This window comes from Oryx dammah, unplaced genomic scaffold (genome assembly GCF_014754425.2).
Source record: "Oryx dammah isolate SB20612 unplaced genomic scaffold, SCBI_Odam_1.1 HiC_scaffold_27, whole genome shotgun sequence".
NCBI classification, from domain to species: Eukaryota; Metazoa; Chordata; class Mammalia; order Artiodactyla; family Bovidae; genus Oryx; species Oryx dammah.
The window spans coordinates 105,595,498-105,610,464 of record NW_024070211.1 but is presented as its reverse complement, the minus strand read 5'-3'; the positions used below and the strand labels follow the sequence as shown (position 1 = coordinate 105,610,464).

Genomic DNA, 14,967 nt, shown 5'->3' with positions numbered 1-14,967 from the left:
TTCCCAGCATCAGGGTCTTTTCTAATGAGTCAGCTTTTCGCATCAGGTGGCCAAAGTATTGGAGTTTCAGCTTCAATATCAGTCCTTCCAGGGAGCACCCAGGACTGATCTCCTTTAGGGTGGACTGGTTGGATCTCCTTGCAGTCCAAGGGACTCTCAAGAGTCTTCTCCAACACCACAGTTCAAAAGCATCAATTCTGCTGTGCTCAGCCTTCTTCACAGTCCAACTCTCACATCCATACATGACCACTGGAAGACCATAGCCTTGACTAGACGGACCTTTGTTGACAAAGTAATGTCTCTGCTTTTTAATATGCTGTCTAGACTGGTCATAACTTTCCTTCCAAGGAGTAAGTGCCTTTTAATTTCATGGCTGCAATCACCATCTGCAGTGATTTTGGAGCCCCCAAAAATAAAGTCTGACATTGTTTCCACTGTTTCCCCATCTATTTGCCATGACGTGATGGGACCAGATGCCATGATCTTCGTTTTCTGAATGTTGAGCTTTAAGCCAACTTTTTCACTCTTCTCTTTCACTTTCATCAAGAGGCTTTTTAGGTCCTCTTCATTTTCTGCCATAAGGGTGTCATCTGCCTATATGAGGTTATTGATATTTCTCCCGGCAGTCTTGATTCCAGCTTGTGCTTCTTCCAGCCCAGCATTTCTCATGATGTACTCTGCATATAAATTAAATAAGCACGGTGACAATATACAGCCTTGACGTACTCCTTTTCCTATTTGGAACTAGTCTGTTGTTCCATGTCCAGTTCTAACTGTTGCTTCCTTACCTGCAGACAGGTTTTGCAAGAGGCAGGTCAGGTGGTCTGGTATTCCCATCTCTCAGAATTTTCCAGTTTATTGAGATCCACACAGTCAAAGGCTTTGGCATTTTGGGTTACTTTAACTTTTTCTATTGTAAATAATTCTGCCTTAAGTATCCAGTTATGTCTTTAAGATAATTCTTAGAAGTGAAAATTTTGAGATAGTTTTGTAATTTATATTGCTTATCTCTAAAATTTTCTTAAGGCTGAAAGTAATTTTTTTAAAGATAAAAATTTCTTAGTTTTAGATGCTACTTACAGATATCCTGGAAATATTTTGTTCTAAAAGGTATTTTTTTCTGTTATAAATACATTCCTTTTGATAAATACTTAAAAATTTTTATCCTATAATTATATTTCTGTTATTTAAAGTGAATTTTAAAACAAAATCACTTATTGTATAAAATATTTTGATTCTGTGTGATGTTTCAAAATTTTGTTTGATTAAAACTTTTCTGATTATTAAAGTGATAACTATTCCTTACAGAAAGGTCAGAAAGCAAAAATATAGAAAATGTTAAGTACTAGAATTCTACCTCACCTGCTGTGAGAACCTAAGTGTATATGATCACAGTTTTGATGTCACTTTTTACTTTTTTCTGCCATTAGGCACAATGCCTTGAGATGCGCCAGAATTATTCAGGTGCTCTGGAGACTGTGAACCAGATAATCATGAATTTTCCAAGTTTCCTTCCTGCTTTTGTAAAGAAAATGAAACTACAACTAGCCTTGCAGGACTGGGACCAGACGGTTGAGACAGCACAGAGGTTAAGTAAAACAAGATCTCACAAATTATCTTTGGGTCTGGTTTTAATTTTGAGAAAAAAGAAAATCTATGTGTATTTTTTTCTTATAAGATATTTTCAATTTTATTTTTTTTCAAATAATATAGAATTGAAGAAAACCTTGACATTGCATTGTTTTTTAAGGACTGAATTTATTGATTTACATAAATATATATATTAACACCTGAGTAGCTATTCTGAGACACTCTCAAGGTTCAGAAGGAGAATAATTGCTGACCTCATGAAGCTTATATTCAAATGAGAAGAACCATGTAATAAGTAAACAAATAAATTTTGTAGGGTGCTAGAAAGTTATAAGCTCAGTGGAGAAAAAGTAAAGCTAGAAAGTGAAATAGGGAGTTGGGGGAAGGGCTTTTATTTTATCAGCTGATCAGGGAAGGCCTCTGAGAAGATGGCATTTGACATAGGGAGCACGCATGCAGACATTCCAGAGAAGGTTGCAGACAGAGGCAAATGCAGGTGCAAAGTCCTTGAGGCAAGAGTCCCTGTCATATGGTTAAGGGTGGGAAGGAGCAAGATGACTAGGCAGTAACCTCAGAACAGAGGGTGGGAGGGAGAAGGGATGCCAGGTTGGGAAGGGCCTTGCTCATCATTGTCAAATTTTAGTTTTTCTTCTGAAGTCTGAGGGCCTTGGATGGTTCCCTCTCTCTTCTTCCCTCTCTGCTTTTCCTTCTTTCTCTCCAGCAGTCTCTTCTTTTTCTTTTTACTGTTAAGTTAATGAAACCAGGATTTTTATCCAGCAGGTATTCCATGATAGGAATTGTATTGATTGTGTGCCATATTAGCATATAACTTGTTGCTTAAACTCAGTTTTTCCAATAAATTGTGGATGGATCCAGAGGCTTGGTTAGATTCACATTCAATACTTGTTTTTGTCTGACAGTTAATTCATAAGTGTTGATGTGTTCTTCCATCAAACAGACATAATCTCTGCTTGCCTCTTTTTTGTGTGACATTAGTAGCAATTCATGCTTAATTTTTGGGTGCTTGGTTTAGGAGTATAGTAGGATTATCTTTCCTTCTGCATTTCTTAGTTAGAATGCTCCTATAAAGAACTGCTGGTTCGTTATCTAATGTTACAGTTCATATAGGAAAAGTTGGATAAATGCTTGAGTCTGTGACCTTATTCCCAGGTTTCAGAAACAAGTAAAAAAGGCCCTTTGCAGACCTAGCATTTTCCAGTAAGATTTGGGTTTGTTTGTTTATGTGATATGGATTAAACTTGAGTGTTTCTAACCATTTTGGTTATTATAGTTGCTCAGATTGACTTATCTTTGGTCATTAGTAGCTTCTTCAAGTCCTTATGACATGATCCTAGAAGTCTTTTGTAGTGTCTGTATTGTTGCATATGACAAGATATACCAGGGTTATTTTGTGTATTTACTGACCCATTGTAGGTTTCGGCCACTGTATATGGCAATCTAACTCCTTTTACTGAGAAGTGGTATTTGGAGGCCACAGTTTGTGCATAAATAAGTTTCTGATGTTTATACTTTTCAGATTTTTTTCCTAGGCACTGTTTGTGGGCTGGGTGTTGGAAGTATCTACATAATTGCAAAATATATATATGTATCGTGGGGGCATTTAAAAAGTGATAAACAGACTTGTTATATAGTTTTTAAACTTGATTTTTTTTAACTTAGTATTTCATTAGCCATGAATGGTATCTATAAGGTGATCATAAATATAGTTTATCTTTCCCCATTGATAAGCATTTAGGCTATTTTGAATTTTTTGCTATTCTAATTATTGTAGTGAACACACCCACCCACTCAGCCACACACACACACGTCTTTATACACATGGAGAAGTATTTCTGGAGGATGGTTTCCCAAATGACAAATTACTGTTTTAAAGAGAATTTTATTTTTTAGGGTAAGCTAAGCTCCTGGCATCCGGTCCCATCACTTCATGGGAAATAGATGGGGAAACAGTGGAAACAGTGTTAGACTTTATTTTGGGGGGGCTCCAAAATCACTGCAGATGGTGACTGCAGCCATGAAATTAAAAGACGCTTACTCCTTGGAAGGAAAGCTATGATCAACCTAGATGGCATATGCAAAAGCAGAGACATTACTTTGCCGACTAAGGTCCATCTAGTCAAGGCTATGGTTTTTCCAGTGGTCATGTATGGATGTGAGAGTTGGACCGTGAAGAAGGCTGAGCACCAAAGAATTGATGCTTTTGAACTGTGGTGTTGGAGAAGATTCTTGAGAGTCCCTTGGACTGCAAGGAGGTCCAGCCAGTCCATTCTGAAGGAGATCAGCCCTGGGATTTCTTTGGAAGGAATGATGCTGAAGCTGAAACTCCAGTACTTTGGCCACCTCATGCGAAGAGTTGACTCATTGGAAAAGACTTTGATGCTGGGAGGGATTGGGGGCAGGAGGAGAAGGGGACGACAGAGGATGAGATGGCTGGATAGCATCACCGACTCGATGGACATGAGTCTGCGTGAACTCCGGGAGATGGTGATGGACAGGGAGGCCTGGCGTGCTGTGATTCATGGGGTCGCAAAGAGTCGCACACGACTGAGTGACTGAACTGAACTGAAGCGCCTGTGAAAAGTAGATACAAACATATGTTTATTTTTGTCATCTGTAACTGTTTTGAGTGGGTGTAAGACTTGATCAGTCAGCGTTTCTCCACATTGTCTTTAGGGAACCCAAGTTCTATCTGTCTTGTAACTCTGCCTTTACCTAAAACCTCATGATGTTGGTGTCCAGCTGGTAAGAGAAGAAAGAGTGGAGGAGTCATTCTGCTTTTCTTAAAAGTCCAGGCCCAGACATGGCCCATACTGCTTGTTCTCACATTGGCCACAGCTACCTGCACAGATGGCTGGGAGACTGGGTAGCCCAGAGCCCAAGCAGATAAGGGGAGAGTGATTTTGAGGAGAGAGTGCAGTCCCTGCCTCAGATGTACGCATTTGACATTGGATAAATACTATTCAGTTGTGAGAAACTATACTAACTTATACTCTCGTCACTAGTCTATTGAATGTCCCCTCCCCTATCCTCAGGAATTTTGGCTATTGTCAATGTGAGGTTTTTTGTTTTGTTTTTTTAAAAAAACAATCTGGTAGGATAGGAATGGTACCTTATTTTTATTTTCAATTCCTTGTTTGTGTTGAAATTGAGCATTTTTTTAAATGCTAAAAGCTATCTTTTCCCCGCCGTGTATTCACTGGTCCTTTTTTTCTTATTAACTGAATCTGTTCGTTCCTATATTTCTAATGGATTTTGACATCTTTTAAGAAGTTCTCCATCATGTTTCTTTTCTGATGGTTTTCTTGGCCTTTTGCAGTTGACTATCAGAATAGCTTGTTTAAAAAAAATACAAAAACCTTATAAGATGTTGGGTTGAATTGCATGAAACCTATAGATTATTTGGGGAGAATTTCTTTAATCTCAAATTAGTAGTATCTTTAGGCAGCTACTGATGTGCAGCAAGCAACCACACTTCTCAGGGCATGTGATAATGTGTGCTCATTTCTTACTTTGGTGTGGATCATCTCGGGTCACTGACCCAGTCCAGATGTGGCTGGGGCTCCGCTTCAAGTTTCATGTCCAGCTGAGAGGGTATGAAACCACGCTGCAGTTTGGACTCAGGTCAGCTCTAAGGGTGTTCTCTGGGCTCCAGCCAAATAGCACCAGCTTTTTAGAGGAAGCCCTTCTCCTGGTGATGGCAGAAATGCAGAGCACAAGCAGAAATCTGCAATGCCTCTGAAACAGGGGTGGCACACTGCCATTCCTGTCCACATCCTATTGGCCAAGAAAAAGCTCCAACTTGTAGTCGGGGGCAGTGAAGTACAAGCCAGCATTTTTAGGAGGAACTGCTCAGTTACATGGCAGGAAGCGTGTATCAGGGAGAGTGAAAAGCTGCAGCTAGTAATGTAGCGTGCCATGTATGATAAGAACCCTAATGTGTTACCCCATTTGTTCAGTTCCATAGCTCTTCAATGCTCAGCCTTCTTTATGGTCCAACCCTCACATTCGTATATGACCACTGGAAAAACCATAGCTTTGACTGTATGGACTTTTGTCAGCAAAGTAATGTCTCTCCTTTTTAATATGCTATCTAGGTATGTCATAGCTTTTCTTCAAAGGAGCAAGTGTCTTTTAATTTCATGGCTGCAGTCACCATCTGCAGTGATTTTGAGCCTAAGAAGACAAAGTCTCACTGCTTCCACTGTTTCCCCATCTACTTGCTATGAAGTGACGGGACCAGATGCCATGATCTTAGTTATGTGAATGTTGAGTTTTAAGCCAGCTTTTTCACTCTCCTCTTTCACCTTCATCAAGAGGCTCTTGAGTTCTTTGCTTTCTGCCATAAGGGTGGTATCACCTGCATATCTGAGGTTGTTGATATTTCTCCTGGCAATCTTGATTCCAGCTTGTGCTTCATCCAGTCTGGCATTTTGCATGATGTACTCTGCATATAAGTTAAATAAGCAGGGTGACAATATACAGCCTTGATATACTCCTTTCCTAATTTAGAACCAGTCTGTTGTTCCATGTCTGGTTCTAATTGTTGCTTCCTGACCTGCATACAGGATTTTCAGGAGCATGTAAGGTGGTCTGGTATTCCCATCTCTTTGAAGAGTTTTCCACAGTTTGTTGTGATCTACACAGTTAAAGGTTTTAGCATACTCAATGAAGCAGAAGTAGATGTTCCTCTAGAATTCTCTTGCTTTTTCTATGATCCAACGGATGTTGGCAATTTGATCTCTGGTACCTCTGCCTTTTCTAAATCCAGCTTGAACATCTGGAATGTATTGGTTCACATATCGTTGAAGCCTAGCTTGTAGAATTTTGAGCATTACCTTGCTAGCATGTGAAATGAGGGCAATTGTGTGGTAGTTTGGACCTTCTTTGGTGTTGCCCTTCTTTGGGATTGGAATGAAAACTTGGAATTGGATTGGAATGACCTTTTCCAGTGCTGTAGGCACTGCTGAGTTTTCCAGATTTAGTGGCATGTTGAGTACAGCACTTTCACAGCATAATTTTTTAGGATTTGAAGTAGCTCATCTGGAATTCCATTACCTCCACTAGCTTTGTTCGTAGCAATGCTTCCTAAGGCCCACTTGACTTTGCACTTCAAGATGTGTGGCTCTAGGTGAGTGGTCACACCATTGTGGTTATCAGGGTCATTAAGATGTTTTTTTTGTATAGCTCTTCTGTGTATTCTTGCCTCCTCTTCTAATATCTTTTGCTTCTGTTAGATCCATACCGTTTTTGTCCTTTATTGTGCCCATCTTTGCATGAAATATTCCCTTGGTATCTCTAATTTTCTTAAAGAGATCTCTAGTCTTTCCCATTCTATTGTTTTCCTCTATTTCTTTGCATTGTTCATTTAGGAAGGCTTTCTTATCTCTCCTTGCAATAGAACTCTGGAACTTTGGAACTCTGCATTCAAATGAGTATATCTTTCCTTTTTCTCTTTTGCCTTTTATTTCTCTTCTTTCCTCAGCTATTTTTAAGGCCTCCTCAGACAACCATTTTGCCTTCATAAACATATTAAGATAAAGATTCAGAGATTCTTTTGGTTTTAAATAATGAGATTGATAATTTTTATAAAGGAGATATCATTTTACTAGTGAAAATTACTTACTTAAACTGTGGAGTAATCAGACCAGCAAACCAACTTTGCAAGTTGTCAAATAATAATACATAATTTATTTCAACATTAACTGAAATTTTTTTTGCAGGTTGATGCTGCAAGATAATCAAAATTTGGAAGCACTGAGAATGCTGGCCCTTTACTATTTGTGTAGGGAGGGGGATATAGAGAAGGTAAAGTTACATTGTACTATATAACTTTCCTGTATTAAATATATATTTAGTTACACACACTTGCACATACTAAAGAGCCTTGAATTGCTTTTAGAATGTGTATCATGACAGTTTTTAGTTGAGTCCTAGAAATATACCTTAACAAAGGTGGGTATCTTAAATCACCTATTAAAGCAAAAGTATCATATAGCTAAAATTACCCTTGAAAGCTTTAAAAATTATTAATTACAGCAGATGCTGTTTCTATGTAAAAGTCATGTGTCATATGATATATGATTAATGTAACAAGAGGTACTGGTTATGGAAGAGAACATACAAAATATAATTCATAGTACTTTTACAATTTTATTGAGTTTGCGTAAGTTAAATGGGTTAGGATGAAATGCCATTGAACCTTATAAGGCACACGTTTCTCTGGTAATGAACACATTGACTGTATATTTTGGTTTATGGGATGCCAAAATCTACTCTGAAGTCAATAATATTATAACAGATAATAGATTTAGACTCTTATTTAGGGTTAAATGGGTTAATGTGATCGTACCTAGTAAGTACTTCAGTAAATACTAGAAGAATCTTAGTAGGAGCAATTCTAGGGTAAATTTTCCAGGCATTGAAATTATTTTTCAAGTATCTGATTTTTTTGGTCTCGAAAATATTTTAAATATAAACTAGGCAACGTAGGTAATCCAAGGACTGACCTCATATAATATTAATGTTTGTAAATAAATTATCATTCATATCTCATATGTGTCATAAATTATTGGAGAGGGAGCTTGGCATGTATAGTTAACTGGATATTATAGGTGTCTTTGAATATTTGGAAATCACCCAAACGTTTCTATTCAGTAACAACTATTAAAGAAGCACATTTTATAATGCAGTTTTTACTTATAATCATTGCACTTTTTATGGAAGGATCCTTTACCCTCTTGCACTGTATGATTTCACTGGAAGAAGGGGAACTGATAAAAGCAAAGATTTTTTGTAACTTATGAATACTAATTTACTAATGTACATGTCATGTATTATGCTATTTTTATACTTAGTGTGTTTTAAAATTATACTGAATACTTTTGTTTTAGGCTGCCACCCAACTGGAAAACTTAGGAAATGCATTGGATGCCGTGGAACCACAGAATGCTCAACTTTTTTATACGATCACAATAGCCTTCAGCAGAATTGTAAGAGTACCGCAAACCTCTGTTATTTGTAACTGGAAATATAAAATTACTCACAAATGTTGAGGCACCAAAAAGCATATGACCTAGAGTGAAAATACTTGAAAATTCATAGATGTGCCTATGAATATGTGATACATTCTTAAGGGAGGTAATTCAGAGGAGATACAGTTTCCAGCTATAAAAAGCCATCCTGGAGGGTTCATGGAGGAAGTGGCACTTGTGAATCCTTTAAGAATAGGGAAGTGCCTTCCAGACGAAGGAAATGGAAAGTGATTTATTTTAACTAGAGCATAGGATTTATGACTAAGGTTGTTCTTTGCTTTATGTTTTTAAAACTGTTTTTTAAACGTTTTAAAGTAAGTAATAGAATATTTGGGTTGAGGAAATGGTTCCTGTCTTACTTTTTGTAATAGTAAAGAAATGATTTTTATGACAAGCACCCATAAAAAGGTAATTGGAAATGGGTAGATAAATATAGTAGAATCTTAAAACCAATACAAGAAATGAGAGGATTGAAACTATGCTAGAAAAAAATAAGGAAAAGGGCATACTAAATAATTATTAAAATAAAGTTGAAAGAAAATAATTAAGTTTATTAATTGTTAAATGACATGAATAAACTGAATTCTCTTAATTAAAAATGAAGGTTGTCAGATCATGTGAAATTTAGGGGCACTGCTCCCTATTACAGAAATTTGAGTTAGTGGGAGTATTAACATTTTTTTATTTACCTACTGCAGACACATAATTGTTACTAGTTTACAGCAAATCAAACAATTTAGTAAGTAACAACTCTTCAAAGTAATGCTGTTCAAAAAGTATATACTTAATTCTGACAACATTGCCATTTCTTGAAATATTTTTGAAGGCTTTTTTTCCAAGAAGATTATAAGGTGTGGTTCTCACTAGTGGCACACTTGTCTTTAGGGGTAAATCAGATTCTTATCCTAGTTTTCAATGCAATAAAAGTTCAATAAAATATATACATTTCTATATTATGCTATATTTACACACACGCGTATGTAAATATATATAAAACCTTAAATAATTATTTTCTTCTCTAATTATAAGACAGTCATGAGACAGTTGAAAAAACGAGTTATAAAAAATATGCTTGTGGAGTACCATAGAAGCAATACAGTTTCCAAGAGAGCTGTTTTTTAAAAGCACTGCTCATTAGGAAGTTTAAGTTCTGATAGTATATAAACTCTTAATGCACTATCTAGAGAGTAAATATATTTATTATTCTTCAGTTATCAAATAATTTTTTCCTATATTTTTCATCTGTGAAATATAAATTATTCATATGTACATTTAGAAAAAAGAAATTCTTCCATCTTAGTAGACTTGTTTTAGTTTAACTTAATTTTTTTTTCTTTTTAGTGTGGACGTAGTCAACTCATTCTTCAGAAAACCCAAACATTACTAGAAAGAGCTTTTAGTTTAAATCCTCAGCAGTCAGAATTTGCTACAGAGCTTGGATACCAAATGATTTTACATGGGAAAGTTAAAGAGGCCTTGAAGTGGTACAAGACCGCCATGACACTAGATGAAACCAGTGTCTCTGCTCTCATTGGTATGACAGCTGTATCCATGAGTGTTCCTCATACAGATGCAAATAATGATTGCTTTTAATACCTGCCTTTAAAGAAAAAAGACATATTTTGTAGTTTTCTAAAATGAAACAGTTCTCTACTATCTACAGCAGAAAAAAATCATGTACCTTTAAAAATAGAATTTTTGTTTCTTAAAAACTATCTGCAGGTAATAGATTTTTATGAGTTAATTCCCATAAATTAAGAATTCCTTAGTAACTGATTTTATGTGGGTACAAAGCTACCCATTTCCTTTCACTCTTTCTTTTTTTAGTCTAAAACTTTGTATTATGGCCAAAAAAAAATACCTTGTTTATTATTGTTTGTATTAACTTGAGATGTAATGCCTGAAATGATGTGGATTTTTCCCATTTTCATCTGTTTTAGGATTTATCCAGTGTCAGTTAATAGAAGGGCAACTACAGGATGCAGATCAGCATCTAGAATTCCTTAGTGAAGTTCAGCAGTCTATTGGAAAATCGGCGGTATAGTGTTTTATTTTATCAGGGTAGAGTCTAACTACTCATAAAATATGAAATTTTAAACGTTTAAAAATTTAACAGTGGGATTAGAGGACTGATGCACTAATTTTAATATGTAGTTAACATTTATTAATTTTCCACATGATTTTAAAAATCCAGGTAAACTAATATTTAAGTTTGAAAAAATAGTGCCTATAAATATCTCTTCATATACATTTGAAATCTAAGTAGAAATAAATGGCTTTATAACTGTATGGAGTAATTTATGAAAACTACTTATTTTCCAGGAATTAACCTATTTACATGCAGTTCTCGCTATGAAGAAAAATAAACGACAAGAAGAGGTTATTAATTTGTTAAATGATGTCCTGGACACTCATTTTTCACAGTTGGAGGATTTACCTCTTGGCATACAGTATTTTGAGAAGTTAAATCCTGATTTCTTGCTAGAAATTATAACAGAATATCTGAATTTCTGTCCAATGCAGGTGTGTATTTCTGGGACTTACTTTCAAAGATGCATTTACATGATGTTTTATAAAAGGTACTAATAAATTATGTTCTACAGATTAGACTATAAAATGAAAGTATTTGTATCTATATTAGTTGAAATAGTTTTTAATGAAAATATTTACAATAATGATTACTATCATCTAATAAATGTTTTGGTTTACAAATATTCATTTGTAATTCATAAAATCTTAAAATCTTGAATTTAAACTATTAGAAGTCATTTAATTTAGACGCCTACCTTGTATTAGAATCTACTCCATAATATCCTCATTAAGTGTCCATCCCATCTTTGGATGCACTCAAAGATACAGTTCTTATATGTAACTGTGATTATTAGACTGTATTTCCTATGTTAAATCAGATTTTGCTTTGTGTTAAAAAAACTCAGCTATTTACTGGTCCTCCTTTTGCTCTCTGCGGTGACATGGAGCAAGTCCATTTACTTAGTGTATTCCTCATTCATAGAACAGACCTGCAGATGTTGGAAATTAATTTTCATGTTTCTGAACAATTCCAGGTTTCCAACCATTTCTTTTTTTATGACATAGTTTGAGATCCCTGGTTGTGAGTCTGAGGATATTCTTGATTTTATCAGTGGCTGATTAAGCTCACTATTCCAAATATAGATTTGGCCTGCAAAACTTAGATCAGATTCTTTGCTTCCTAATCCTGGATGTCCATCAGTTTCTTTTTTGTGAATCACATTACATTATCGACCCCTGTTGATGTAACAGTTAACCAGAGTCCTTAGATCTGTTAATCACTGTAACTTTGGACCTAAGTGTAGGACTCTACATTTGTCCCTATGAAATTTTATCTCCTCACACCTATCCCATAATTCCAGATGATTGTATCCTTTGGGGTCCTAACTGTCATCTGTTGTATATGGATCTTTGTTGTCAAACATTATCTGCCTATGTGGCTCCAAGTAGAACTGAGAATGGAACCCTCTGTTGTATTACCAGAGTTCATTCCAAGTTGACATATATCCTTTAGCGCTCTTTTATTACAGGCAGTAAGCAGATGACTTAACTTTGTTATTTATACTCAACTCACAATTCAACACAGAGATAATCTTGGCATGCACTATCAAATACTTCATTCCTGAAAGCATAGTTTTTAGGATTCTCCCTGATTTTTCCCTGAAGTTACAGCTTCACTAACTGTGTTAACAAGGAAATGAGAATAATGACCTTTCCTTAGGGAGCTCACACTGCCTTTTATTGATCATCATATCCTTTTCCGGACTTGCATGACCAATTTTTTTTAACTAGCCACTCTGGAATTGCACTTGGGATTGATCTCAGTTTCTCCAGTCATGATCTGCTTTCAGTTGCTCATGAGTTGGAAAGCATTTTTCAGTATTTATGCAGTATTTAGAATTCATCCAACAAATGCTTGTAGAGTTCCCAGTGGACTGTTCAGAGTTGGGGAAATAGTTGAGTAAAAGCAAACAATATTCGTTGGCTTCTTAATACATGAATACTAGCAGGAGGAAACGTAATACAATCAATCAATCATGTAGTGTTTTAGGAGATTACAGGAGAAAATAACAAAACAGAGTGAAAGACGGTAGTAATTTTAGATAAGGTGGTCTAGGTAGGCCTCATGATGGTAAAATTTGAACAAAAACTTCAAGGTCATGTGGGAATATAGTATAGAGTGTTTCAGGCAAAGGAGCCATTGTGTAGTGGCCCAAAGGGACAAAGGAGAGGGGGGTGGCTGGGACTGAGTGAGGAGGCAGGGAGTGGCCACCGTAAGGTCTCAGCATAGGAAACTGAACTGGTGGTAATTTCTCTGACTTCAGTTCTGAGAACAGTGGGGAGCCACCAGAGGGTTTCCCACATGATCCAGTTCAGCATTTTAAAAGGTTCCTTCTGGCAGCTGGACTGAGAGTAAACTGTAAAAGGAGCAAGAAATAATCTGTTTAGTTGTAGTTGGGTCCCTAGTGCACAGACATTCTATTTTTCCATAATGGGACCTTCATCAACATGATAGAATCTAATTAGCACTTAAAATGCTGTTTTCCTGTGGAAATATCAGAAAGGCAGACTTGTCTCTCCAGCTCTATTTCTATTACTTTGGCCCTTTTACATATACATATACATACTTAAAAAAAAAAAAAGCAGATATTATCTTAGAGATTGTCTTTATAAGCCCTGGATTTTTGACTATGATTCATTCTGAAATTAGAGGAAAAATGATGGTTGTTTTCAATGAGTAATTTTTAGCAAGGGGCAGATGACATCAAAACCTCACCCTATTACCTGTACTTTCATTATTTTCAATTGCACTGAAAAAGTAAATATATTTTAAGAATATACACTATATCCATTACCATGTAAAGTTTTAAAAGTCTCATCTTTGAGACACATAAGGACCCTTAACCCTATAAAAGACGCAAAACTAAATATGAAACTACTGTAGGACTGATAAGACAAAGAATGCTAAAAAAAAAAAAAATTATTATCTAGATAAGTGCTTTAGAAATTTCAAGAAGTTGAAGTATTCTAGGCACCAATAGTTCTGTTCTGAAAATTCTTTTGAGCACACATTTTTTGGTGCCTCAACATCGAAGATACCATTCTTTTCTTGTTAGTAACAGTGGCTCCTTGTAGGGTCAGTTGTCAGTAAGAGGCTGTGCTTCAGTTAAGAATCTGTGAATGTGGAGTGTAAGGTTTCGGGGATGGGAGGATCGTCCTTCAGATAAAGGAGGGAGCATTAGCAAGGTAAAGCAGGAGAGTAAACATGGGATATTTAAAATCTAATATCACATTGCTAAGTTGTGAGTTGATAACTGCTGGATAAAGATTGAGTAGATAGCCATTAAAAGAATAAACAAGTGGTCTAATACTACTTTAGTTATTAAATTCGTTATTAATAAAAAGAAAAAAACTGAGGGCCTACAACATGTCGGACAGGAACATGGGGGATGTGAGACCTTTGGTGTGCTGTACATGCGTGTGTTGTGCCACTGGATTTTCACGAGGATGGCAGAATCTGAATTCTCTAAAAACTGACTTTGCAGTATTCTCGAGGGTGGTGCCGGTTATTGAATTGAGTAAAATCCCAAGACAGGTTTAGAATTAGAACTCACATTCCCTTGACTCTCAGTTCCAGCAAGAAACTCTGCCTCTCATTATTCCTTTGAACAGGTGTGTTTCCTTGATAAAGCTTTTGAACATAAATGCTCCTTTCATATGTTATCAAATTAGTAACTGTATAGTAATTTCACAAATATTTTGCTGAGCAAAAGCCATCATTTGTATAGTCTGTTCATAGATCCCAGGGAGATAAACCAGTATTAATCTAGTCATAGTGAGATATTGGGCAATAAATAGAATAAGAGAAGTTTTAGAAAAGCATGTGGGTTTTTCTGTTCACATTACAACTAATAATGTGTTTATTTTTAGCCTAATACTGTTAAAAACTTATAAAAATGACTTACTGATTTGTTTTGTTTAGCCTGCAAGTCCTGGGCAGCCTCTTTCTCCTCTTCTCAGACGTTGTACCTCCGTCCTGGAGACTATCGTCAGAACTGTTCCTGGTCTTCTGCAGGCTGTCTTTCTAATAGCAAAAGTGAAGTATTTGTCAGGTAAGTTGTACATTAAAAGCTTAAAATAATCTTTATATTCTGATGTTGATAAGAACAAGTATGAACAAACTAAGCGCTCCTCATATATGAAGAATAGTCACACAAAATACACATTTTACATATGCACAGTTAATTTTTATACAGAATAAAATTGTACAACTCTTAACTGTTTAGTTCTTTAA

At 35.9% G+C, this 14,967-nt stretch overlaps 1 protein-coding gene across 2 annotated transcripts in view; it reads left to right on the top strand.

Moving 5' to 3' along the window:
* Positions 1 to 14,967, top strand: part of TTC21B (tetratricopeptide repeat domain 21B) — a 96,773-nt gene that overhangs the window by 18,479 nt on the left and 63,327 nt on the right. For both annotated transcript variants that reach the window (XR_005719091.1, XM_040229258.1), the window contains exons 6-12: positions 1,431 to 1,588; positions 7,332 to 7,416; positions 8,502 to 8,600; positions 9,984 to 10,176; positions 10,583 to 10,680; positions 10,965 to 11,165; positions 14,656 to 14,785. Coding sequence is in view for 1 of the 2 variants with exons in the window: in XM_040229258.1 (XP_040085192.1) it covers positions 1,431 to 1,588; positions 7,332 to 7,416; positions 8,502 to 8,600; positions 9,984 to 10,176; positions 10,583 to 10,680; positions 10,965 to 11,165; positions 14,656 to 14,785 (964 nt within the window). In the remaining variant the exon portion in view is untranslated. The remainder of the gene's footprint in view (positions 1 to 1,430; positions 1,589 to 7,331; positions 7,417 to 8,501; positions 8,601 to 9,983; positions 10,177 to 10,582; positions 10,681 to 10,964; positions 11,166 to 14,655; positions 14,786 to 14,967) is intronic.